At 43.2% G+C, this 21,274-nt stretch overlaps 1 protein-coding gene across 1 annotated transcript in view; it reads left to right on the plus strand.

The window, feature by feature from the left end:
• Positions 1–3,751: 3,751 nt before the first annotated feature.
• TSPAN2 (tetraspanin 2) overlaps positions 3,752–21,274 on the plus strand; it is a 457,360-nt gene continuing 439,837 nt past the window's right edge. Inside the window, exon 1 of the mRNA XM_069633565.1 lies at positions 3,752–4,241. Coding sequence (XP_069489666.1) covers positions 4,173–4,241 — 69 coding nt within the window. The 5' untranslated portion in view covers positions 3,752–4,172. The remainder of the gene's footprint in view (positions 4,242–21,274) is intronic.

Below are 21,274 nucleotides of genomic sequence, written 5' to 3' on the forward strand. Positions count from 1 at the left end.
CTTGATGAGGGGGAGAGCCATGCAGTTTTGCAGCATTTGGGCCCGATGCTAGTGGTGAAGGAGGTATTAACAAAATCGATGCTAGTGGTGAAGGAGGTATTAAAAAAATTGATAAGGGCTGGTGGAAGCCAAAAGTTTGATAATGTGGACAGGGCAGGCATCACCTCTGCAGTTAGAGGGTTTGAGGTGCTGCACTGTGGTAGTCATGTCTTCTATGGAGATGCATGAGAAATTGAATAAAGGGGGTTTTGGGGATGCATGGTGTTCAGCGGTGACTGGGGGCGAGGGGGTTTTGAGAGGAACTGCTCTTTCTTTGAGAGGATCTTGTCTTGTAGTTTGTCAATTTTGTTCACTAGGGCTGCTTTAATGGTGGTACACCAAACTCTGTGACTATGAGTAAGGGAGGGGGTAGGGGCTGGGTGCTCTAGTTTTTTGAGTACAGAGAAGAGCTCTATGGTATCGGGGCTAGCTTCACAGATTTGTGTGTTGGAGAAATTGGCTTTAGTGTGGATGAGGGTTTATCTAAAGGTTTTGGAAGCGATGCAGAAAGCTTTGAGATTAAGTGGAGTAGAGTTGTTTCTCCAGGTGTGCTCTAAGGCATGCATGGATCTGCACTGGGTTGCGAGTTTCTCGGAGAACCAAGTGTTTGCATTCCTGTTAGGTTTGGGGATTGTGGGTTTGAGAGAGGTGTGCTTGTCTACGGTTTGCGAGAGGGCCATGAGGAACATTGAAGATTGGGCATGAGGGTCATCACATGCACGTGTGTTTTTGGAGGGGTGTTCAACTAATGTTGGTATTAGGCAGGCTTAAGTACGTCTGCACGTCTTACTTGAGAGAGATGGTGGTAGTTTGGCAGCAGGGATGCAGGTGGTTTTGGAATAAGAGAGGCAGAAGTCTATGACCGAGTGGTTAGACCAAGGTACGAGTTCAATGGAAATGATGGAGACAGTGGTATTCAGTGATAGAACCCAATCCAGGGTGCGTCCTTTGGAGTGTGTTGGGGAGTGAATACATTGGGTGAAGTTTAGATGGTAGAGTTCCTTATTAAGTTCTTTGGCTTTGGAATCAGAGGCGTCATTAAAGCAGAGGTTGAGGTCTCCTAATACTAGGAATTTGGTAGCTGGCTTGATGAGGGATCATAGGAGTAGGGGAATGTCAAGTTCAGGGAAGTGTTCTTGAATAGGTTGGCGGTCAATGATGAAAACATTGATTGTCGTTTGATGGCTAATCACATTTTTGGTCAAGAGTAATTCATAGCCTGGTTATGGGGGTAAGGGGTACCTCCCTGAAGGCCACAGGAGTTTTGCAGATAAGGTCAATGCCGCCGGCTGTTTTGTCTGATATATCTGCTCTAAGTATAGAGTAGCTGGTGGGGCAGGGCCATAGAGAGGGATGGGCCTGCTGACCTGTTCAACCAGGTTTCCATTACTGCTAGAAGGTCGAGATGGTGTTCCTCAATGAGGTCATGTATGTTAGTGGCATGAGCACTGAGGGAGCGAGTGTTGATCAGGGTTCCATTGAGAGAGATGCTGTCTAGTGCTGGTCTGGGTGGCATCAATGTGGGGTTCTGCTGAAATCGTTGGAGGGGGCGGTTGTGTGCGTGTAGAGAGGTGCAAGGTCTAGCTGCACGAAGGATGGGGTGGTTGCGGGTTGATAGGAGGAGGGAGTCTGCGCTGGTGCAATAAGGCTCAGTCTGGCAGTTCTCGAGGCTTCTGAGCAGGCCAGAGAGCACCGGAGGAGCGTGCCAGTCTGTGTCATGGCATTAGTGGGGATGCGTCTGAGGTTATGCTTGGTGGTGTTAGTTTTGGCTCTGAAGCTATGGCTTTTTGGGTCTATGCTTTGTAGGATCTGATTAATTTTAGGTTGTCTGGTAGGCGTTTCAGGACGGTGCATCTTTGTGGAGTCGGATTGTTTGGGTCCAGCTGTGTTCAGTGCCAGTTTTTGGTTGGGGTAGGAAGGGAGTGGGTGGCGGTGGGCAAGGATCCTTGTGATAGATGACTCCACTAATCGTCTTAAGGAGTTTCTGTGCATTGGAGTAGCCCTTAGATGCTAGGTAGGAAGGGGGTGAGGGAAGGAGTGATTGGGGGGGCTGGTATTGGTAGGCTCTGTGGTCATGCTGGTAGTCGAGAGACTGGCTCCAGGAGTGATGTGTGCCTGGGTGGGCCTGGTGGATAACGCATAGGGGGAGAGATTGGGAGCGAGCAACACTACGCGTGCGCCCGCAATTGGCAGCCGGATTGTTACCGCGTGTTGCGGGTTAGAGAGAGAGGCAGGGTAGGACTGGGAGTCAGCGATCAGAGCGGCAGGAGAATGAAGGTTTCAAGGCATAGCGCGGGTTGCGCGGACGACATTCTGCGTGAGGTGGGGAGCCAAATAGGGGTTAATGGTGGTATTGCAAGGAATGGCAGTAGTAAGAAAGTGTAAGAAGCAGGTGGGGGCAGGTAGGGAGGCTTGGGAAATATTTTGTGTCAGTGCAAACTTTATTTCGGTTAGTAAACATAAAAGTACAAAACACTATAATAAAATATTAGTTTATAACACATACAGACAACATTGCCAACATCAATATCCTGAGAATGGGAATACATGAACAATATCATACAAATATATATTGTGGTATAATTGTTGTTTCATATGGTTTTCACATTTGTCACTTGGTGATGGTATGTTGTGTTTCATTTAGGTTCCATAATTTATTCGTTTTTGGAATTATACGTTTTTTCATTTTTTGTGGCAGTTCCCTAGTAATTGTTTGTTGTATTGTTAACATGACGAATTTTTACATTTCATAGTGAAAATGAATGTTTGTAAATCTGTAATTAAATATTTTGGATATAATTTGCAATATACATTCTTTCAAATCAATGGTCCTGTAGCAATTCATGAGAAATGAATGAGTGAGTTGCATAATAGCTGACGAAAAGATTCCTAGGTTTTCCATGTTGTTAATGTGCCCAGTATTTCCTTTTTGTGTGTATCCAGGGTTGGACTGGCCTATAGGCAACTCTGGAGATTTCCCGGTAGGCCTCTGCACCCTGGGCCTCTTTTGTGTGGTGTTTCCCAATTTTACCACAGGAGAAGGGTTGGTCTTGCGGAGCATATATAATGTACTTCCAGGGCCTCTTTTGGTTCCCAGTCCACCCCTTTGTGTACCCGGGTCCCTCCAACATGTACTATTAATATCATACAACGTAACTTCCCAGAACGTATCAAAGCATACCATAACATAGCACAGCTTAACCTCACATGACATAACATGGCATCTTAAAATGCACCATACACAGCATGTCATAACATGGCTTAGGATAACATAGCTCAGTATATCATAACATAACGTAGACCTTCTTACCATACTATAACATACTATTATCTAGCATAACCTATGCTCTACTATAGCATAACCTATCAAAGCATAACTAGCATAACATGTGACACCATAGCATACAGCCAAACATCACATAACATGGCACGGCCGTCAAGACACACCACGTCACACATAGGCCTTTCATTGCAATATGATGCATACGAATCAGTGGCTTTCAATATGGTCGTATTTCAATAGAACCCTATAATTATGTACATATAAGACGTGTGTCTATTTTGAAAACATGCGCGAAATATAGATGAGTGCAACATGATGCGCACTGTTTGCAGATGCACCGGGAGAAGGATCTCTTTGTAGCCCGTCCGCGTCGTTGTGTAGGCTCGGCTCGCTTCGGGCCTGCAGGCGGTAATGTGTGAGCTTCTTTCCATAGATAGCCTTGGCAGGTCCTAGGCGCAGCAGTGCTGAGCTTCAGAGGCTGGTGGCTTACAGTGTGAGTCCGGAGCCCCTGCGCCGCCCGTGCTCCTGGCTGCTCTTCCCCTTGTCCATCATTGCTCTCTGCTGCGGTGACTCTTCTGCTCCCGTGCCTCTTCTGCGGCCACTGGAGCCCGTGCTTTCACCCCTGCTTTCCCCCCTGTTGCTGCTAAGCCCTCGGAGCATTACTGTGCAGTAGCCGGCTCACCCGGCTGTGTTTCGCCAGTGCATCTTCAGTGTGCTCCTCTGCTGCTGTCACACCCTCTCCGATTTGCACGGCGGTCCAGTGGATTACTCGTGACCCTTTGTGACCTGGGACCTGTCACTCCCCCGGTGCATCATTCCACGCGCAGTGCACTGATTGCAGCCGTGCAACATGGGACGGGTCAGCGGCACCATGCGTTGTATCAAGTACCTGCTCTGCGCCTTCAACTTCGTCTTCTGGGTGAGTGATGGAGCCTGCACAAGAACAAGGCGCCTCAATCGCGTCTATCACAAGAAGCCATTTATTTATTTATTTATTTATTTATTGTGAGTTATAGGAATACACAGTGATTCTCTTGATGGGGCATGAAAGGAAACAAAACGAAAAGCACAATTTAAATTCTTTTCACATTGCATGCATTACATTTCTCTTGGGAAACAGAAGTGCAGATAGTGGCAGCTGAAGAATGTTTTGCTTGGAGGGGCGCACACATTTCCCACGAAAATGTGGTTAGAAAGCCACACAGTTTACACTCGTTTGTAGGGAAACACATGCAAACGTCCAATGGATGTCAAGTCATCAACAGTGCACAGGAGCGTTTCCAACACAATTTCATGAAATGTATACAAACATTCTGCCAGTGTAAAAAAAAAAAAATAAAAAAAAATGTCATGCTGGCTGTGGGCATACATGTTTATAGCTAGCTAACAGCACACATCATGTTGGTTTTGTCCATAATGCCAGTAAACATTAGCAATACCACTGTAAGGAAACATGTACATTTTGGCTTCAACAGTTTTGGCCAGTAGGACCACATTCAACAATCATCATGTTTGCTTTTCCCATAATGCCAATAATACATGTCATGCTACAAAATCATGCAAAGTCGGTGCCCAAATGTAGCACCCCAACACATAATAGCACTCATCAACTTGGCTTTGGCTGTAATGCCAGGAAAACATGCCATGTCATTGTGGAAAACATCCATGCTGGCTACCCCGATCTTGTCCCCCAACTAAGAGCACTCATCAAGTTGGCTTTGGCCATAATGTCAATAAAGCATGCCATGCCACTGTAAGAAAATATCCATACTGGCTGCACTAAAGTAGACCTTTACTGCCCACAAGAACATTGATTATGTTGCCTTTGCGTATAGTACCAATAAAACATACAATGCCACTGTAAGAATATGCCCATGCTGGCTACTACAATCTAGTGAGAGGATAGCTCAGGGACAACATGCTCGTCTTGAAACACTTGTGCATAGGCGCACTATAAATTAAATATATCATATCTTGAGAACAAGACTAAACTGAGCAGCAGAGGTTCGATATCTATTCCCAGTCCTGCACTTAGAGGTTGGATTCCGCAATGAAGGGCGATATAAGATATTTATACATATTTTATTTTCTTTAGTTCCCTTTCACTATCTCCTGAGGAGACGTCATTTGGGGGCCACCAGGGGTCACAACTGCGACCCGTGAGGTCTCCCTTGCCACCCCTAGAAAAAAAATAAAAAAAATACATCTTTTTTTACTTAAATGGAAGCTCTTTGGAGGTGTCCAGTGCCATGTGGCTTTGTTTCAGGAGTGGCTGGCTTTCTTGTTCAGGCTTCTTAAAAAAACAAGGGGTTCCACAATTGTAACACTTTGAGCAGTGACCCTAAATAAGAAAGAATAAGAATAACAAATAGTCTTACTGGAATTCTTTACAAAAATTGCTAGAGTCATTAAAGGTTTATTTAAGGCACACTTCAGGGGGTGAGTCACTGACTTAGTCAGATTTTGTCTGTTCTTTAACACCTCAAATTCACAATGCAGACAAAAACTATATGTATTTTGCTTTTCGCAATTTGCGGTTATAGCATGTTTTTTTCTGCCGTTGTCTCTGTTACGATCATTGCAGAACATTCCATCTCGGTGTCCTCAGTCACTTGACAAAATCCTTATGCCTAAAAGCTTGTGTACAGTGTATAAATGTTTGACCATAGCACATGAAGTGGCCCTTGGTTTCATTTTGCCACAAATAATTTTTTGTTGTAATGTGTCTATCTTTCCTATCTCCCTGGTATGCTGTTCAGGATGTTTGTTTGCATGTATGAGGTAATGAGTGCCCAGAGTATGGGATGCTGCGTGAGGGTGCTGCTTTACCTGCACTACTTATTCTTTAATACACAGTTATGAACCCTCCCAATGGTATGTATTATGCCAACCTTTGAAGCCTGAAAAGTAGATCCACGAAGGCTTGACATGTGGCCAACTTTGCACCAGACCTGCAGATGAACTGGCCTGCTGTTGAATCTCAGTTACCAGTTTATTGGCCTCCACTACAGAGTGTAATTTGATTTCCGACTTTGAGAACATTCAGACATGTAATTGTTCATTTTACAATATCCAGTAAGATAGCTATAGCTGGTAAGATGGGTCAGTGGGTTGAGCGCTCACTGCTGATATGTGTGATCTGCAGGTTGCAGGTTCGAATCCTGGCAAGGCTAACTCAGCCTTTCATCCTTCCACGGTCTATAAATGAGTACAATACAGGTTGGGTGATATTGTATGTATATTTGGGCTAAGTAAAGCGCTTTACTGTAAGTGCTATATAATAACACATCATTATTATTTGGCCTTGGATGTCTGCTTGCATTCACAGTAATTTGGTAATATGGGCCTATACACACTGACATTAATGTTACATATGGTGATTAATTCTTGTATGAAATGTTTATCACATATCGTAACCATATTTATTGCAGTGTGCTTAGGAACAATTCTATGTGATGCACTTCCCGTTTTGTCAAGGGGGAGGTTGTATTCCATCACTTTCAATGATGTCATTGTGGGGTGGGGTCAAATTACATCACTTCCTGGGATGTCTTCAGAGGTCAAGGGTCGTGTGTTGTAACTTCCGCTATCCTGGCATTTTGGCAAAATGACATACGTGTTCTCCTCCCACAAGTAGGAACACTCATGAAGTTGGCTGTGCCTATAATGCCAATAAAACATACTGTGACACAGTTAGAAAATGTTTTTGACTGTCCCTATGTAGTCCTACCTTCTGTAAGGATACTCATCAAACTGACTTTGCCCTTAATGCTGTAAAACATGTCATGTTTGCAAAGGCCCATACAGGTTACACTAATGCTGTCATGCCACTGCAAGCAAAATCATATACTATCTACTTTATTGCCCATCCCCAGACATGCTCCCCTGTGCATAGCCTGCCAAGAATGAAGGTGTCAGTTGATACCCTTAAATGTCCAAAAGAAACAAAATCTATCATGTACTGACAGATGGTCCCAATGTGCACTCCTGTGGGATCTATGTCCCGCCAAATTCAATCAATAACATTCGTTCAGTTTTGAGATCTTTCAGTTGTTAATAACATCCAAATGTTGCTGATCATAAAACTTCAACCTATATAGGTAAAGAAAACCCTATAAGTAAAGAGATAGGTAAAGAAATAATTACTGGAGGAGTTTGCTTTCAATTCAATCAAATGAAAACTTTATAAGGTGGTAAAACGAATTTAGCGGCTGTTAAAGGCACAACCACAATTAAATACATGTGATGCAAGTGTCGTAATACAACTCTTACAGCCTTTACATCAGTTTCACAAGTACGATTTATCAACACAGTATAATAGTGTACAAAAAAGTTAAAGTTCAGTGCAAACAGGTAATTCATGCAGAGTATCTGGTTTGTGATTGAAGGACTCTGCTGATTTTAAGTCTATATTCAGTGAAAAAACTTTGTTAAAGGGACATTATGGTTCAAAAATTCGGCAGTTATGGTAAGATAAGCAACCATAACTCGCGCCGCCACCGTGCACTGCCAAGTTAGTCTTAGCAGTGCACAGTGGTGGCGCGAGTTATTTTTCATAGCTTACCATAACTTGCGATTTTCAGGGGTCTTTCGGCTGTACTTAACACCATAACGTCCCTTAAACAAACTTTTTTTAATATCACGCAAAAAATATACAAACATGGCGTGCAAAAAGCAATTTCTCACAGATGGCTTTACACAGAATGTTGCAAAGTAAGAATTTATGCTCGTTCACAGTGAAGGTCAGCTGCTTCCATTTTTTTCTCGGGCCCCGGAGAGGCTCACGAAGCGGACTATAAGGTTGTATTGTGTTTTGACCTTGACAGACAGAGATTGTGATGAAAGACTTCTCTTGAAGGAGTGTTGCTAAAACGTAAGAGAAGATAAGGATGAAATTTATGAAACGAAACCACTTTTATACATTATATCACTATGCGAAAGATCGTTGGCACACGCGGAGTCGTATTTTGGGACTGCACCACTCGTAGACAATGGAAATTGCAATTGTACTGTAAGTAACCCTTTAGATTATTTTATACCAAATATAATTACAATAGCGTAGCATTAAAGACCGCTCAAGTTGAACTTGTTCGTTGAAAGTGGCATAATGTTTTCTACCACGCACTATCACCGCCGAATTGATCCGCTGTTGTTTAGAGGGCTCTGAAAAAGGCAGACGACACAGGGTGGGTTAATATAAATAATTTAACCGGTCTATAGGCGGTCAACCGCTCTACTCGCTGTGCCACTTCACTGTAGCCTGTCAAAGGGCACAGCGAGTACAACGCTCGCTTTGACATCCGTGCACAGCTTGCTAACGCAAGTTCGAATCCCGGCAAGGCCAAACTCAGCCTTTCATCCTTCCATGGTCGATAAATGAGCACCACACACACTGTGGTTAATAATAATCACCACTTAGATACCTCACGGTTCTTAGCGCTATATGAATGGGAAAATATTATTATTTTATTATTAACATACTCCGTTGCACTATCTTCGATAGCAAATAGTTTCACGCCCTAATAAATAAAATGATGATTTTTAATGAAGATCGGCTGGTGAGACTAATTTATGTTTTTTAAAACGGGTATGTGGCCCCATTTTGCCTATGTCACGATTTACAGACTCCAGCGGATGGGGTCTTCAACTGCCAGGTGCAGGTCCAAATATGCAACTTCATGACCCTCACCATTTTATGGGACAATCGCCAAGGACCAATATGCCCTTACGCAGTACTAGCTGCTACAAACAACATACCAACCAATAGGGTGGTCTAATGGCTCGTTTTTGGAGCAACCTTCCGATTATCAGAGCAACCATTTACTGCTTTTATCATAAACCAACAGCCTATCTACCGCAAAGGAACAACGCGTGTCTCCAAATAAACTTTTGCTGATCGACTGCAGAGACAATAGCAAATCGCTGAATATTCACTAAACATTTCATGTGAAATAAATGTACTTTACGAAATGTACAATCCTGCTGTTTACTTTTAAACCACAGTTTCATATTCCGAATTGTGGTGCACTGAGTTGTAAGCTGATCTAACACCCTCTGTACCGCAAAGGAACATCGCGTGCCTCAACATGAACTTTTGCGGATCGACAACAAAGACAAATGCAAATTGCTGAATATTCTCTAAACATTTGATGTCAAATAAATGTACTTTACAAAATGTACAATCTTGCTGTTTGCTTTTAAATCACTGTTTCATATTCCAAATTGTGGCGCGCTGTGTTGTGACATAATATGTGTTGTCTTCCGGGTTCTGTGTAAAGTCACTTAGGACTGGAGAGGACTGGGCGCGTTATATGACGCACCCTGTAACGTCACGGAGAGAGGCGGGGAATATGAATGCTTTGATAATATCAGGCTTAGGGGCGGGAGATATGATTTAGTGTCGCAAAAGCAAGTCAGCCAGGTCAATAGCGCCAGTCATAGGTTTATCACATAATGTCGGCGCACACCAGCTGGATTTATCTTTTCTTTAGTGGACAAAAAGTCGGTTGACGCCCATAGGAAATTGTACTATTAGCAGACAAAAGGAGTGGTCTTAAAACACTTTCACCCTGACAACGATCAGAACACCCCCATTTTGTGTAATTGCAACCATTTCGGGACACCGCGAGTGTTCTTAGAACACATTCAACTAGACAGATTACAATACGGACAGCGTCCTGAGGACACCCCCAGTTTGTGTATTTACGAACAATTAAGTACACTGCGAGTGTTCATAGCTCATTTTTACCTTCCTTGCGAACAAAAATGACACATACTCCGTCCTCTAAACACCCCACCATTTATTTTATTTACAAAATGTCAGAACTGCCGTGTTCTCTGCGGACAAATCGAATGCAACAAAAACGTCTAGCACATAAAAAAACAAAACATTGAACCTATCTCATACTCTCCCACCCTCCCCAAACACTCTTACACACCAACACAGGGCACTAAATACAATTTTTTATCCACGTTTCACCGCGCTGTACGCGGTCAACGGCGAATACAAGATGGCGGGCGCCACATAAAATCTGACGCGCTCCACGCCCCTCGCCGTCCAATCAGCGAACACGTCACATGTCCGTGGACATGACGCAAGGCCATGGGCCAATCGGGGTGCTGTACGCGGAGCGAACAGGGAAGTCCGTCCGCGAAGCAAACACAGATATCACTAATGTTTTTGCCTTACAATTTGGTCATTTTTTAAAAAACTACTGGACGGATTTACACCAAATTTGCAAAAGCACGCCACAAATTTGGTGTAAATCCGTCCAGCGGTTCGGGCTGTACCCGTGCGCAAAGTTTTTTCCCATTCAGTCTATGGGAAAAAAAAAGTTTTGGGACCCCCCCTATATCTTCCCCCCCCCTTGACGAATCCTCACCAAACTTTGCAAAAAAATTCAGAGTGGGACATATACTTTTTTTGCAAAGTTTGGTGAGGATTCGTCCAGGGAGAGCGAAGTTATAAGCCGCCCAAAAAGTGCTCTTCCTATGGAAACACCAACTTAACCATAACTACATGGCCACTACTGTGGCCATGTAATGTAACCAGTCTTGTTAATTCTGCATTCCTGTCTCAAACTCAGCGCTTATTATAGGGGCAGTGTTCACAATGCTGTATAGTGGGGCCGACGCATTTCGGAATAATCCTTCGTCACGGCTGATACTGCCAAGTTGTGTATTCAAATACGTACTTCCAGTGTGTATCTGCTGTCTGCTTCTGGATCTCAACAGTTGCCTACGTCGCCGTAACCATACTCTTAAGGATCAGCGCCTAGATGCCTTTGGGCTGCGCGCGCTTTACAAGCATACAAATAAATAAATAAATAAAAATATATAGTTTTACCTCTTCAAATCAGGCTGTTATAGTAGACGAGTTTCTTCCTGTGGCACTATGTTTTCTACTAGTCCAAACATGTTCATGCAGCTGCGTGGATGAAAGCAGGGAACATGAGTCTTTTCCTATTTTTGTTGGGAGTATTTTTACTCCCTGTTTTATTTTTTGGGAGTATTTGCCTATTTTTAGGGAGTGAAAGTGTCTGATACACCCCCTTATCTGTAGGACTGGCTACCTGTAAAGGACTAAATCAGTAATCAGCTAGTATAATTGTGAACAACCTACCCGATAAAGGCCCCATTGCTATAATTATGTAAAGCAATGCCCTGCCGCCACAGCCGCCCTTCTCATTGATGTGTCTTTGATCTGATTGTGATACTATATGGATTTGTGGATCTTCATGCAAAACGTCCTATTTTATTACAGGATCTTATGAATACTAATTTCCATGCTTCCACTCTGCAACAGTATCTAGTACATCTGCTCTACCAAATGCTCTGTGATTCCGGAACTCTTGCAAGCCTAATGTGCCAGGATGCCTACGATTACCATATCCAACCCACTGCTGTGACACATGAACTTACGGACCTAGCACCCCATGAAATTCCCTGCTTCGCTTCAAGGCCCCCTGGATACACATGTCAGGGACCTCATGATTTATCTTGACATATCCTCTGACATGTTAAAGCAGCACTACCCACCTGTAAGGAACCCTCACTGTTCTGATGTATTGGGATTTCCAGGAATAACATTGTCATACGTCACTAGTGTTAGACAGAAAACATTATGTGCTCTACTATTAACTCAATGCTCTTGATGTCCAACCCTCTCAAAGTTGCCCGACACATTATTATCAAGATGTATTTAGTAGGAGTGTAGGAGTGAACTTCAGCTCAAAGTGAGTATTCGGCCAATGTTTGATTGAAATCCAGCTATTCAATTGCGATGAAAGGCTTTATGGAACATTCACTCAAAGCTGAAGCCCACTTTCTATGATTAGCTATCTTCCCTCTGTTTGAGAGAGTGACAGAAAGACGAACTGCCAGGTGAAGGCAGCAGCAGCAGACAATAAGCTTCTTGATTATTGGCTGATGCAGCCTTCCTCAGGCGTATTTTGCCGACATTGTTTTGCTCACAGAGCATCTCCAAACGAAATCCTTGGAGACACTCTGTGAGCAAAATCCTTTCTGCATATCAGTGAAGGTGGCATTGTGTTGCCAAGAAATGTTTACACATCTCCCATGGTGCATTGCATTGTAAGGTATTTCAGAAATGAAAAGCCGGTATTAAGTGAAAGAAAATATAGTTTTTCATTAATCAAAAGAAAAAAAGAATGATTTAGAAAGACCGATTTAAATTGATAATTCGGTCTTTCTAAATCGATCGTTAAAACTTCATCCGCCCATCTCCCTAGCCCATACTTAAACCCTCTCTCCAATATCACCACCCACCATGCACTTACCTTGCTCCATCCGACTATGCCTTCCTCTCCGTGCGTGGCCATTTTAGGAATGACAGCTGCTACCTCAGACGCACACAAATGCGCACAGGGGCTGACACGTGCGGTCGGGCGAGGGATGTCGTGGAAGTCAGGTACGTTTTTGTTTTGGTGTGTGCATGTATGTGTGCATGTATGTGAGGGAGAGGTGGGTGAATGATTGTGCTGGGAATGGGAGGGGGCGGGGGTGCTAGTTAAAATGTATTGGATGGTGTTAATGAATGAAGGGTAAGTGTGGTGCGGGGCAGGGCATGAAAGGGGCCATGGGGGTGAAACCCCCTGATTAACTAAAAAACCGACCAGCATAGGAGAGGGTGAGAGTCGGGGCCCAATATGTGATATTTTGTCATTTTGGGGCAACACCAAAACAACTAAAATAAATTGGTCTTTTAGAGTTCGACCTTCAAAATGCTGAGACAGCAACACAGCACGTAAGCCGAGAAGACCGCTGCGCCATCTCGTGGTGACAGATAGTGACATCTTCTCCATAAACAACATACCTGGACACCACTTTTGATACACCAGAGACCTTTTGCCTGTTCCTCGGACACAAAAAAAAGCCAGCAACTTGACGGATATCTGGCAATCAAACAACGTCTAAGCCATGACGCTCTCACTACCTTAGGTGCTTGCCACTCTCTCAAGCAACATCGTTTTCCAAGATTCCATAGTCCTGAAGACTGTTCGGTGCCAAAAACAGTAGGGCCATATCTCACAGCCCCTGATCTCCTCTCAATCTATTCACCGAACCAGAAACACCTCAACCTTGTGTGTCGACAATGTCTGTGGATTGCCTCATTCTTAGCAATACATGAAATAACAGTCACCTACTACTTACTAACACACTTAAATGCATAATAATTTTTTTTGACTGTACGCAATGCATATTTTCCGTGCCTAATACGGCATATGTCCTTTCTTTTCTTAATTTTAAAATGTTTCTAAGTTTTATATATGTAAATAAAATGCTTTGTCCTTGTTTGTAAACATTCCCACTTCTCTGTGATCCCTTTTTTAAGGGCTAGCTGACACATGCTAAACTAGCTCCACTGCCTACAAAAAGGTGACCACCTGTGCGTCAATGACAAGGGTAGCCTTTGACTCCATTCCTTTCGATAATTCTGCTTAAACCCTCTGGAGTCAGGCCCCCTTCAAAAAAGAAGGTCACTGCCCTTATCTTACACATCCCCTAGGACATTCAGATATTACTAGTAGGCTTTTATTATGTGGTAATTGGTAATGGCCACCGCAAGAATCAGTGATCTGTGAGAACGTTGTAGGGTTGGTTCCTTCGTTTATCTCAGTAACTGACGTTCGGCGTGATTCTGCAGAGGGCGTTGCTCTATGTTGGATTTTAAATATGGCACCCTGTTATTATTGAATGCATACTTGCCTGAAGAAGCCCCATCAAGGATAGAACGTGGGGAGTTTCATTGGCAGTAATGAAGGTTTCCTTTACTGGCATTCCATATAGATGAATTTGAAATAAAGAAGATTAATTTTGCAACTTTACCTGGGGAATGGCCAAGTTGTGTTTACATTTCTGTGAGAACCTCTGTGATCTATCGGGGTATGCAGAATGTGTGGGTCTGTTTGAGATTATATATATATATATCACACAGCACAGTAGTGGCTGTGTAGTTATGGTTAAGTTGCTAATCCCATAGGAAGAGCAATTTCTGAGCGGCTTATAACTTCGCTCCTCCTGGATGAATCCTCACCAAAATTTTCAGAAAAAGTATATGGCCCACTCTGAATATTATTGCAAAGTTTGGTGAGGTTTGGTCCAGGGGGGGCCAAAGTTATAGGGGGGGTCCCAAAATAAAAAAATGTTCCCCATAAACTGAATGGGGAAAAATTTTTGCTCACACCTACAGCCCAAACCACTGGACGGATTTTCACCAAATGTATGGCAGGAGCAGCAGCTTGGTCCCGAAAGCGTGCTTTTGTAAATTTTGTGAAAATCCATCCAGTAGTTTTTTTAAAAATGACCAAAACGTATGTGACAAAAAATTAGTGATATCTATGTCCGCTCCGCGGACACACTTCCCTGTTCACTCCGCGGACAGGTCACCGATTGGTTAATCGGCTTGCATCATGTCCTCAGACATGCAACCTGTTTGCTGATTGGATGGGGAAGAGTGTGAAGTACGTCAGATTTTTGGAAACGCCCACCATCGTGGGTTCGCGGACATCTGCCGGTGTCCACGAACATCGCAGTTAAAACATATGAAAAAACACAACATTGCACTTGTCAAACTTATCAAATAATCTCTGAGGCTGTGAGGGGTCATGAGGATGGGATGGGATATGGCTGCAAGAAGCAAAAAAAACAGTGTTTTTTGCTGCAAAATTCCGCCAACAGTTTGGATGTTCGCGAACAGTCCTGAAAAGTTTGCGGACACCTCAGCATTACAGGGTTGGTGAAATGCAATTCTTGAATGGCTTATACCTTTGGCACCACTTAATAGAAATGTATGAAATTGTGCATGTATATTTCTGACCTGATTCCGAATGAGTTTACAAAGTTTGGTGGGATTCTGTCATGAGGGGGCAAAATTAGAGGGGGGTCCCAAAATAATGTAATGGCTTATAAATCAGGTGCCATTTGACGAATCTACACTTAATTTGGCAAACTGATAATAGATCTGGGCCTCATTATAACCTTTGTGGAATGGGTTAACAGGCGATGCTAATGGTGGCGGACCCGTTAAATCCATTCCGCAAGATTATGAGGTTCCCTCGCGGCACCCGATGTGGACGTCTGGTTTTACCAGACGTCCATAGCGGGTCCCACGAGGGAACCAGGGAGCTAACAACGGGCCGGTCGTAATCAGCCCGTTGTTTGCTCCCGCACCCATTGCCATTGAGCCCTATGGGGGCTCAAATGGGAATGGGGAAGGTCCGGGCCCGGGTTCCCTGCAGGAGGAATTACAGGGCCCTCCAAACTCGGAATGGCCCGGTAATTCCCCATTCAGGGCACCCAGATTCGGACCCGGTTTTGGTGGCAGCCATGCCCTTATTAAGGGCATGGCTACCGCCAAAGTCGTGATGAAGCTCCTAGACATAAAAGTTTTTGCGAAGTTTGGTGGAATTTTGTCAAGAGGGGACAAAATAGAGGGGGTGTGCCAAAATAATGTAAACGCTTATAAATGAGGTGCCATTTGACAAATCTACACTTCATTTGGCAAACTGATAATAGATCAAGATATACATGTTTTTGCCAAGTTTTGTGAGATTCTGTCAAGAGGCAGCAAAATTAGAGGGTGGTCCCAAAATATTGTAAAGGCTTATAAATGTGGTGCCATTAGACAAATCTACACAAAGGTTTGCAAAAAGATTATAGATCTAGATATAAATGTTTTCGGAAAGTCTGAATGGATTTTGTCAAGTGGGGGGTAGGTTATATGACGATTGTATGTGCATACATTTGACACTTTTGAAAAAATATACATGGGTGGATTTCCAGCAAACCTGCGTAAGGAGCATTGGCAAGGACCTACAAGCATGGTTTTGGAAATGTGCCAGTGTTTTATTTTTTGGCCAGTGTCATAATGTAGCTACAAAAAATAGCGGTATACCTTTAGTGACTGAGGGGTAGCCTGTGGCCAGGGGCAGTGGCCAGATTGTCTGGGTCATGGAATAAGGTCATGATCCGGACAATCTGGCTACTGGCCATGACCACAAGGGACAAAACATAGGATTAAAGTGGCCATGTCCACCTGGGACTGGCTTTGTGGTAAAGTTATTCGAAATTAGGATAGATTTGAAAGGGAAGAAAAATGTGCTTATGGTAATATGGTCATAGGGTTCTCTTTTTGCCCTCTGCAGGCTGCCATGGAAATCGAAGAGGGGCCCTGTATGGAACCCCCGCCTTCCCTTTCTATGGTGGCCATCTTGGAAAAAGGAAGAAAAATCCTCTTTTTTAGTACCCGGGGTTCCCACTTTGGGAACCTAGGCTGCTAATGGCCTTCATCCCCCATTTCAGGGGCTGGAATGTGGGGATAATGGTCCAGAGGCCTCGTTATCCACCGTCGCTTTGCTTGGGCTGATAACTTGGACTGCTGGGCCGGTATCCACCGTTCCAGTCCCTGGAACGGAGGATGAACGCCACAATATTCCCATTAGCATAACACAAAATGCAAATGGAAATGTTGGAAAATCTTATTGAGTCTATGTACTTTACTTAGAAATATAAAGTAGATGAATTCTATACATTTTTTTTTAGTTCTATTTTTTAACTGTGAAAGATGGTTCCTAAAGGAACATTTATTTTGTTTTTGTATTCATTTTTTTTTTTTTTTGGCAGGAGAGCTTAAAACGAAAGGGGGGGAGGGAAATGAGGGAAGAAGCACCAAACACTAATATGGAGGGGCAGGTGGACAGGGGAAAATGTTGCGCGTGTGTTATTTCTTAGCTAGGGGGCAGTGTTTCTCATGCTCCTTGATTACAGCAGTGGTGGTGTCTCTTGGGGAGGAGGGATGGCATTAGATGATTCTATTTTAAGATAAATAGCAGTTTTGCTAAAAGTATGTACTGTGTACTAGATTGTTAATGGATGAGTAGGAATAGGTGCTGGAGCTGTGCAAGGGAAATTTTGAAGTTGAAAGTTCCTAGATCAGTAGAGAATGCAGTTCCGAACTGTCCGCGAAGCACAGATCTTATCGTGGAGTGCACACGGGTTCTCGGACACGTAATCATGCCGCACGCCAGCATATGGTCATGTGGCACTCTCCGGAAGGTCGGCAATTAAGTCAGATGTTCGTAGATATTATGGTTAAGTTGCATTAATAAAAACCTATGAAATTCAATGAAAAAACTTTGTTAAGGGACGTTATCGTTAAGTTTCACTATTAAAAACCTATGTTATACAATGAAAATACTTTTTTATGGGGACATTATGGTTAGGTTGCACTAATGAAAACCAATGAAATTCACTGAAAAAACTTTGTTAAAGGGACGTTATGGTTAAGTTGGACTCATTAAAATCCTATGAAATTCAATGAAAATTATGGACATTATGGTTCCAAGTAAAACCGAAAAACACCTGAAATTCGCCAGTTATGATAAGCTAAGCAACCATAACCCGCGCCATCACTGTGCACTGCTAAGGCTAACACTCTGGACATCAAAGATGACATCACAAATGCCCCTACCCATCATCCCCTTATGCTTTAATACTGTGAGCGGTTCACTTACCTTCATTCACGCGCCCCTCTCCCTGTGACGTCAGTTCCAACTGCCAATTGTGGGGTGGAACTTCCGCCACAGGGACCTTTTTTTGTCTTCTTTTCTAAATGTATTTTATTCCCCCCACCCCCCTGCAACCTCCAAACCAATAATGCTGAACAAGGGGTTCAGGGGACACCCCCACAACCCTTGCTCCCCTTGTTCGGCAATATGGGATTAAAAAGTATCGGTCCATGCCAAATGATATATAAACACATTTTTTGGGGCTTTTTCAGGCATTTTCACAATTTATATCTATGAAACAACAGGGTATCTCTCAGATTTGGTAACTTCTGCTAACTCTCTAGCTGGAGCAGATTTGAAAATACAATGTCCCATAATCCTCCTCTTACCGAATCTCTCTCGCCAGACATGCGCATTTGGTACATGATAGATAATCTTCACTTTGACCAGTTAAGGTTGAGCAAACGGAAATCAATTCTAGTGAAACTATCCTAAAAAGTTGATTAAAAATAAGAAATGTTTTTTGTTTTATTTGTTTTGTTTATTCATTTATAGAGCGCACTGGCCCCGTGGGCATCTGGGCGCATTACAGGTTAAAGGTTGCAGAAGAAAATACACATACATAAATAATGTAGCAGAGATGTACATATTTACAGCAGATATAATATATACAGTTCTTTACTTTGTATAATGTACAAGATTTGGTGCAATGAAATATACATGCGCACGTGGTCACAGGTCTCCGGAATGCAACCACCTCTTAACCTTTAGCTTAAAGGAATGGAAGGGAGAAGTGGCTCTTAAGGAGTCAGGAATGGAGTTCCATAGTTGTGCCACCTCGACTGGAAAGCTGGAGCCACCTGTTTTTTTGAGTTTGAAGTTGGGTATTCGAAGACTGTTGGACTGTGCCTTTCTAATGGGTCGTTCTGAGGTGTGTTTGGTGAATCTTTCGATGAGGTATATTGGGGCTTTGTTCGAAAGACATTGTTGAGTAAGGTTAAGTGATTTGAACTTTATTCTGTCAATTATGGAGAGCCAGTTGGCGGATAGTCTCACGTGGGAGATATGCTAAGTTTTAGGGATGCCTAGGGCAGATTTTAAGGCCTTGTTTTGAAGTGTCTGCAGTTTATTTGTATTGTGTTTGCTAGTCCCCAAGTATAGGGCATTGCAGTAATCCAACTTGGATAGGATAAGGGCCTTAGCAATCATAATGCAATTCTCCATGCACAGAAAAGGTTTGCATGCATTAATTAGTTTACACGTGTAACTAATAGCAGAGGCTGTAGCGTTAATTTGTTTGTTGAGGTTGAGTTCAGAGTCTAGGTAGAAGCCTAGGGTTTTATTTCCTTAGAGACTTTGATCTTAATTCCATCGATGATGACGGAATTGTATTGGGGAAAGAGCTTAGTCACTCTGTTAGGGGACCCAACAATTAAGAACTCTGTCTTTTCGTCATTGAAGCAAAGGCCATGGGTGGCCATCCATGTTTGTATAATAGAGTAGTTTTTGTTAATCATGGTTACATCTGAGTTATAGTCACCTTGAATGGGGAGGAGAATCTGGGTGTCTTCGGCATAGTTAGTATATGAGACACCCAGATTGTCAAGTATGTCAAAGAGGGGCTTGGTAAAAATATTATACCAGGTTGGAGAGTCACAGGAAACCTGTGGTACTCCGCATGTAATGGGTCAGCTGCGGTGGATGGTGAGAAGCTTTGCATAGATCTATTATTCAGGGAGGAGCTTATCCAGGTGGTGGCTTCCTTGGGGAAATGGGCGGCTGATTTAAGTTGGTTGCACAAGACATTATGGTTGACGAGGTCGAACACAGCGAAGGATAGAGGTTTCTCCTTTGGTTCTTCAGTTGGTTCTTCAGGTCAATAAGGGCAGTCTCTGTCCCGTGTCTCGGTCTAAAACCTGATTGACGGGTGCCCAGTAGGTTGTTAATCTCCAGGTATGCTTGAATCTGGAGATAGGCATATCGAGTATTTTAAGAAGAATAGGTACGGTGGTGATTGGCCTGTAGTTTGTGGGAATGCTGGGGTCTACATTTTTATTTTTTTTAGTAGGGGTAATACCGAGGCATCTTTAAGATTGGTGGGAACTGAGCATGATTTGAAGGAGGAATTGATGAATGTGGTAATGAAGGGAGCTAGGTCATTGGCGGCTTCTTTGAAAATCAGAGCTGGCCAAGTGTCTCCTAGACAATTAGAGGGTTTGAGGGAGGTGATGATCTTGATCTATCGTTGAGATAGAGTTAAATTTGAAATGGTGACTCAGTTTTATTTATTTTATGATAGTTTCTTGTAAGATGGCTTCTTGTGTTTCTAAGGCATTCTTGTGTAGGGTAGTTTTCTTAGCATACATTTATTCTTGGAGCATGGGTATTTTATTGCCGAGGGCATCTTGTATATCCGTGCACCAAGATTTATTTTTGATGCACGAGTCAGTGGGGATGACCAGGGATTGCAATTCCCTTAAGATAGAGAACATTTATGTAGTGCTAGAACTGGCTTTTTTATGCATTCATTAAATGTATCTTCTTTAGTTTGGATGATTTCTTTGTTGTACTTGTTAGCTAGAAAGGTGAGGCAGAGCTTGTTCATGTCATTTGGGTTGTTTTTCCATTTGGCTTCAGCATGTCTTTGCTCATTGCACAGAGCTTTTAGATTAGGAGTAAACCATGACTTCAAATGAGCTATAGGTTTCTCTTTGCTGAGTTTAAGAGGTGCAATGGAGTCAATGGCAGAGTTGATGGTGCTGTTATACAAGCCAACCAGATCTGTTAAGTCAGAAGGTAAGCTCGCAGAATTGGTGATAGATTGGATAAGGGGTAGGTTATGTGCCTACAGTGTACAACATACTGTAAGTGGGCCTGTCAAAATGTGTAACTCCTACATTTGACTTTGTAAGGAGCCATTTTTTCAAACAATATGGCACTAGATCGCACCTCTCCAAAAAGCCAAGCCTTTCATTCTCATGCGAGTTTCAGATTGGTTGTCTGAGCTCTGTCCATCCGCCACCTGGATGAAGGGAACTAGCAGAAGCTCCAGATGCCACCTTGGCCCCTCTGAAAGGCATCTAGCATGCTTCAGCATGTCCCATGGCAAGACTAAGACAATTCAATGCAATCACCCTCATCCTCACAGTGCTGCACTGGCGGCGCCTTCAAGTATTCATTGTGTGCAAGGTAGCTCGTATCACATACAGATTAGTCACAACAAACACTGGTGGCCAAGTATCTCACCCTCCCCGGAACCTAATGCACCATGAGAAGCTACAACATTACCAGACTGGAAACAAAGAACTTCAAGAGGAAAACGACTAGGAAGCATCTCTTTTCCTTTTTCACACCCTGCTCTGGAAATGTTCCCAACACAAATAAGACTGACTCCCTTCATCCTACACTTCAGGAAGGACCATTC

This window comes from Ambystoma mexicanum, chromosome 13 (genome assembly GCF_040938575.1).
Source record: "Ambystoma mexicanum isolate Mex_15411 chromosome 13, UKY_AmexF1_1, whole genome shotgun sequence".
NCBI classification, from domain to species: domain Eukaryota; kingdom Metazoa; phylum Chordata; class Amphibia; order Caudata; family Ambystomatidae; genus Ambystoma; species Ambystoma mexicanum.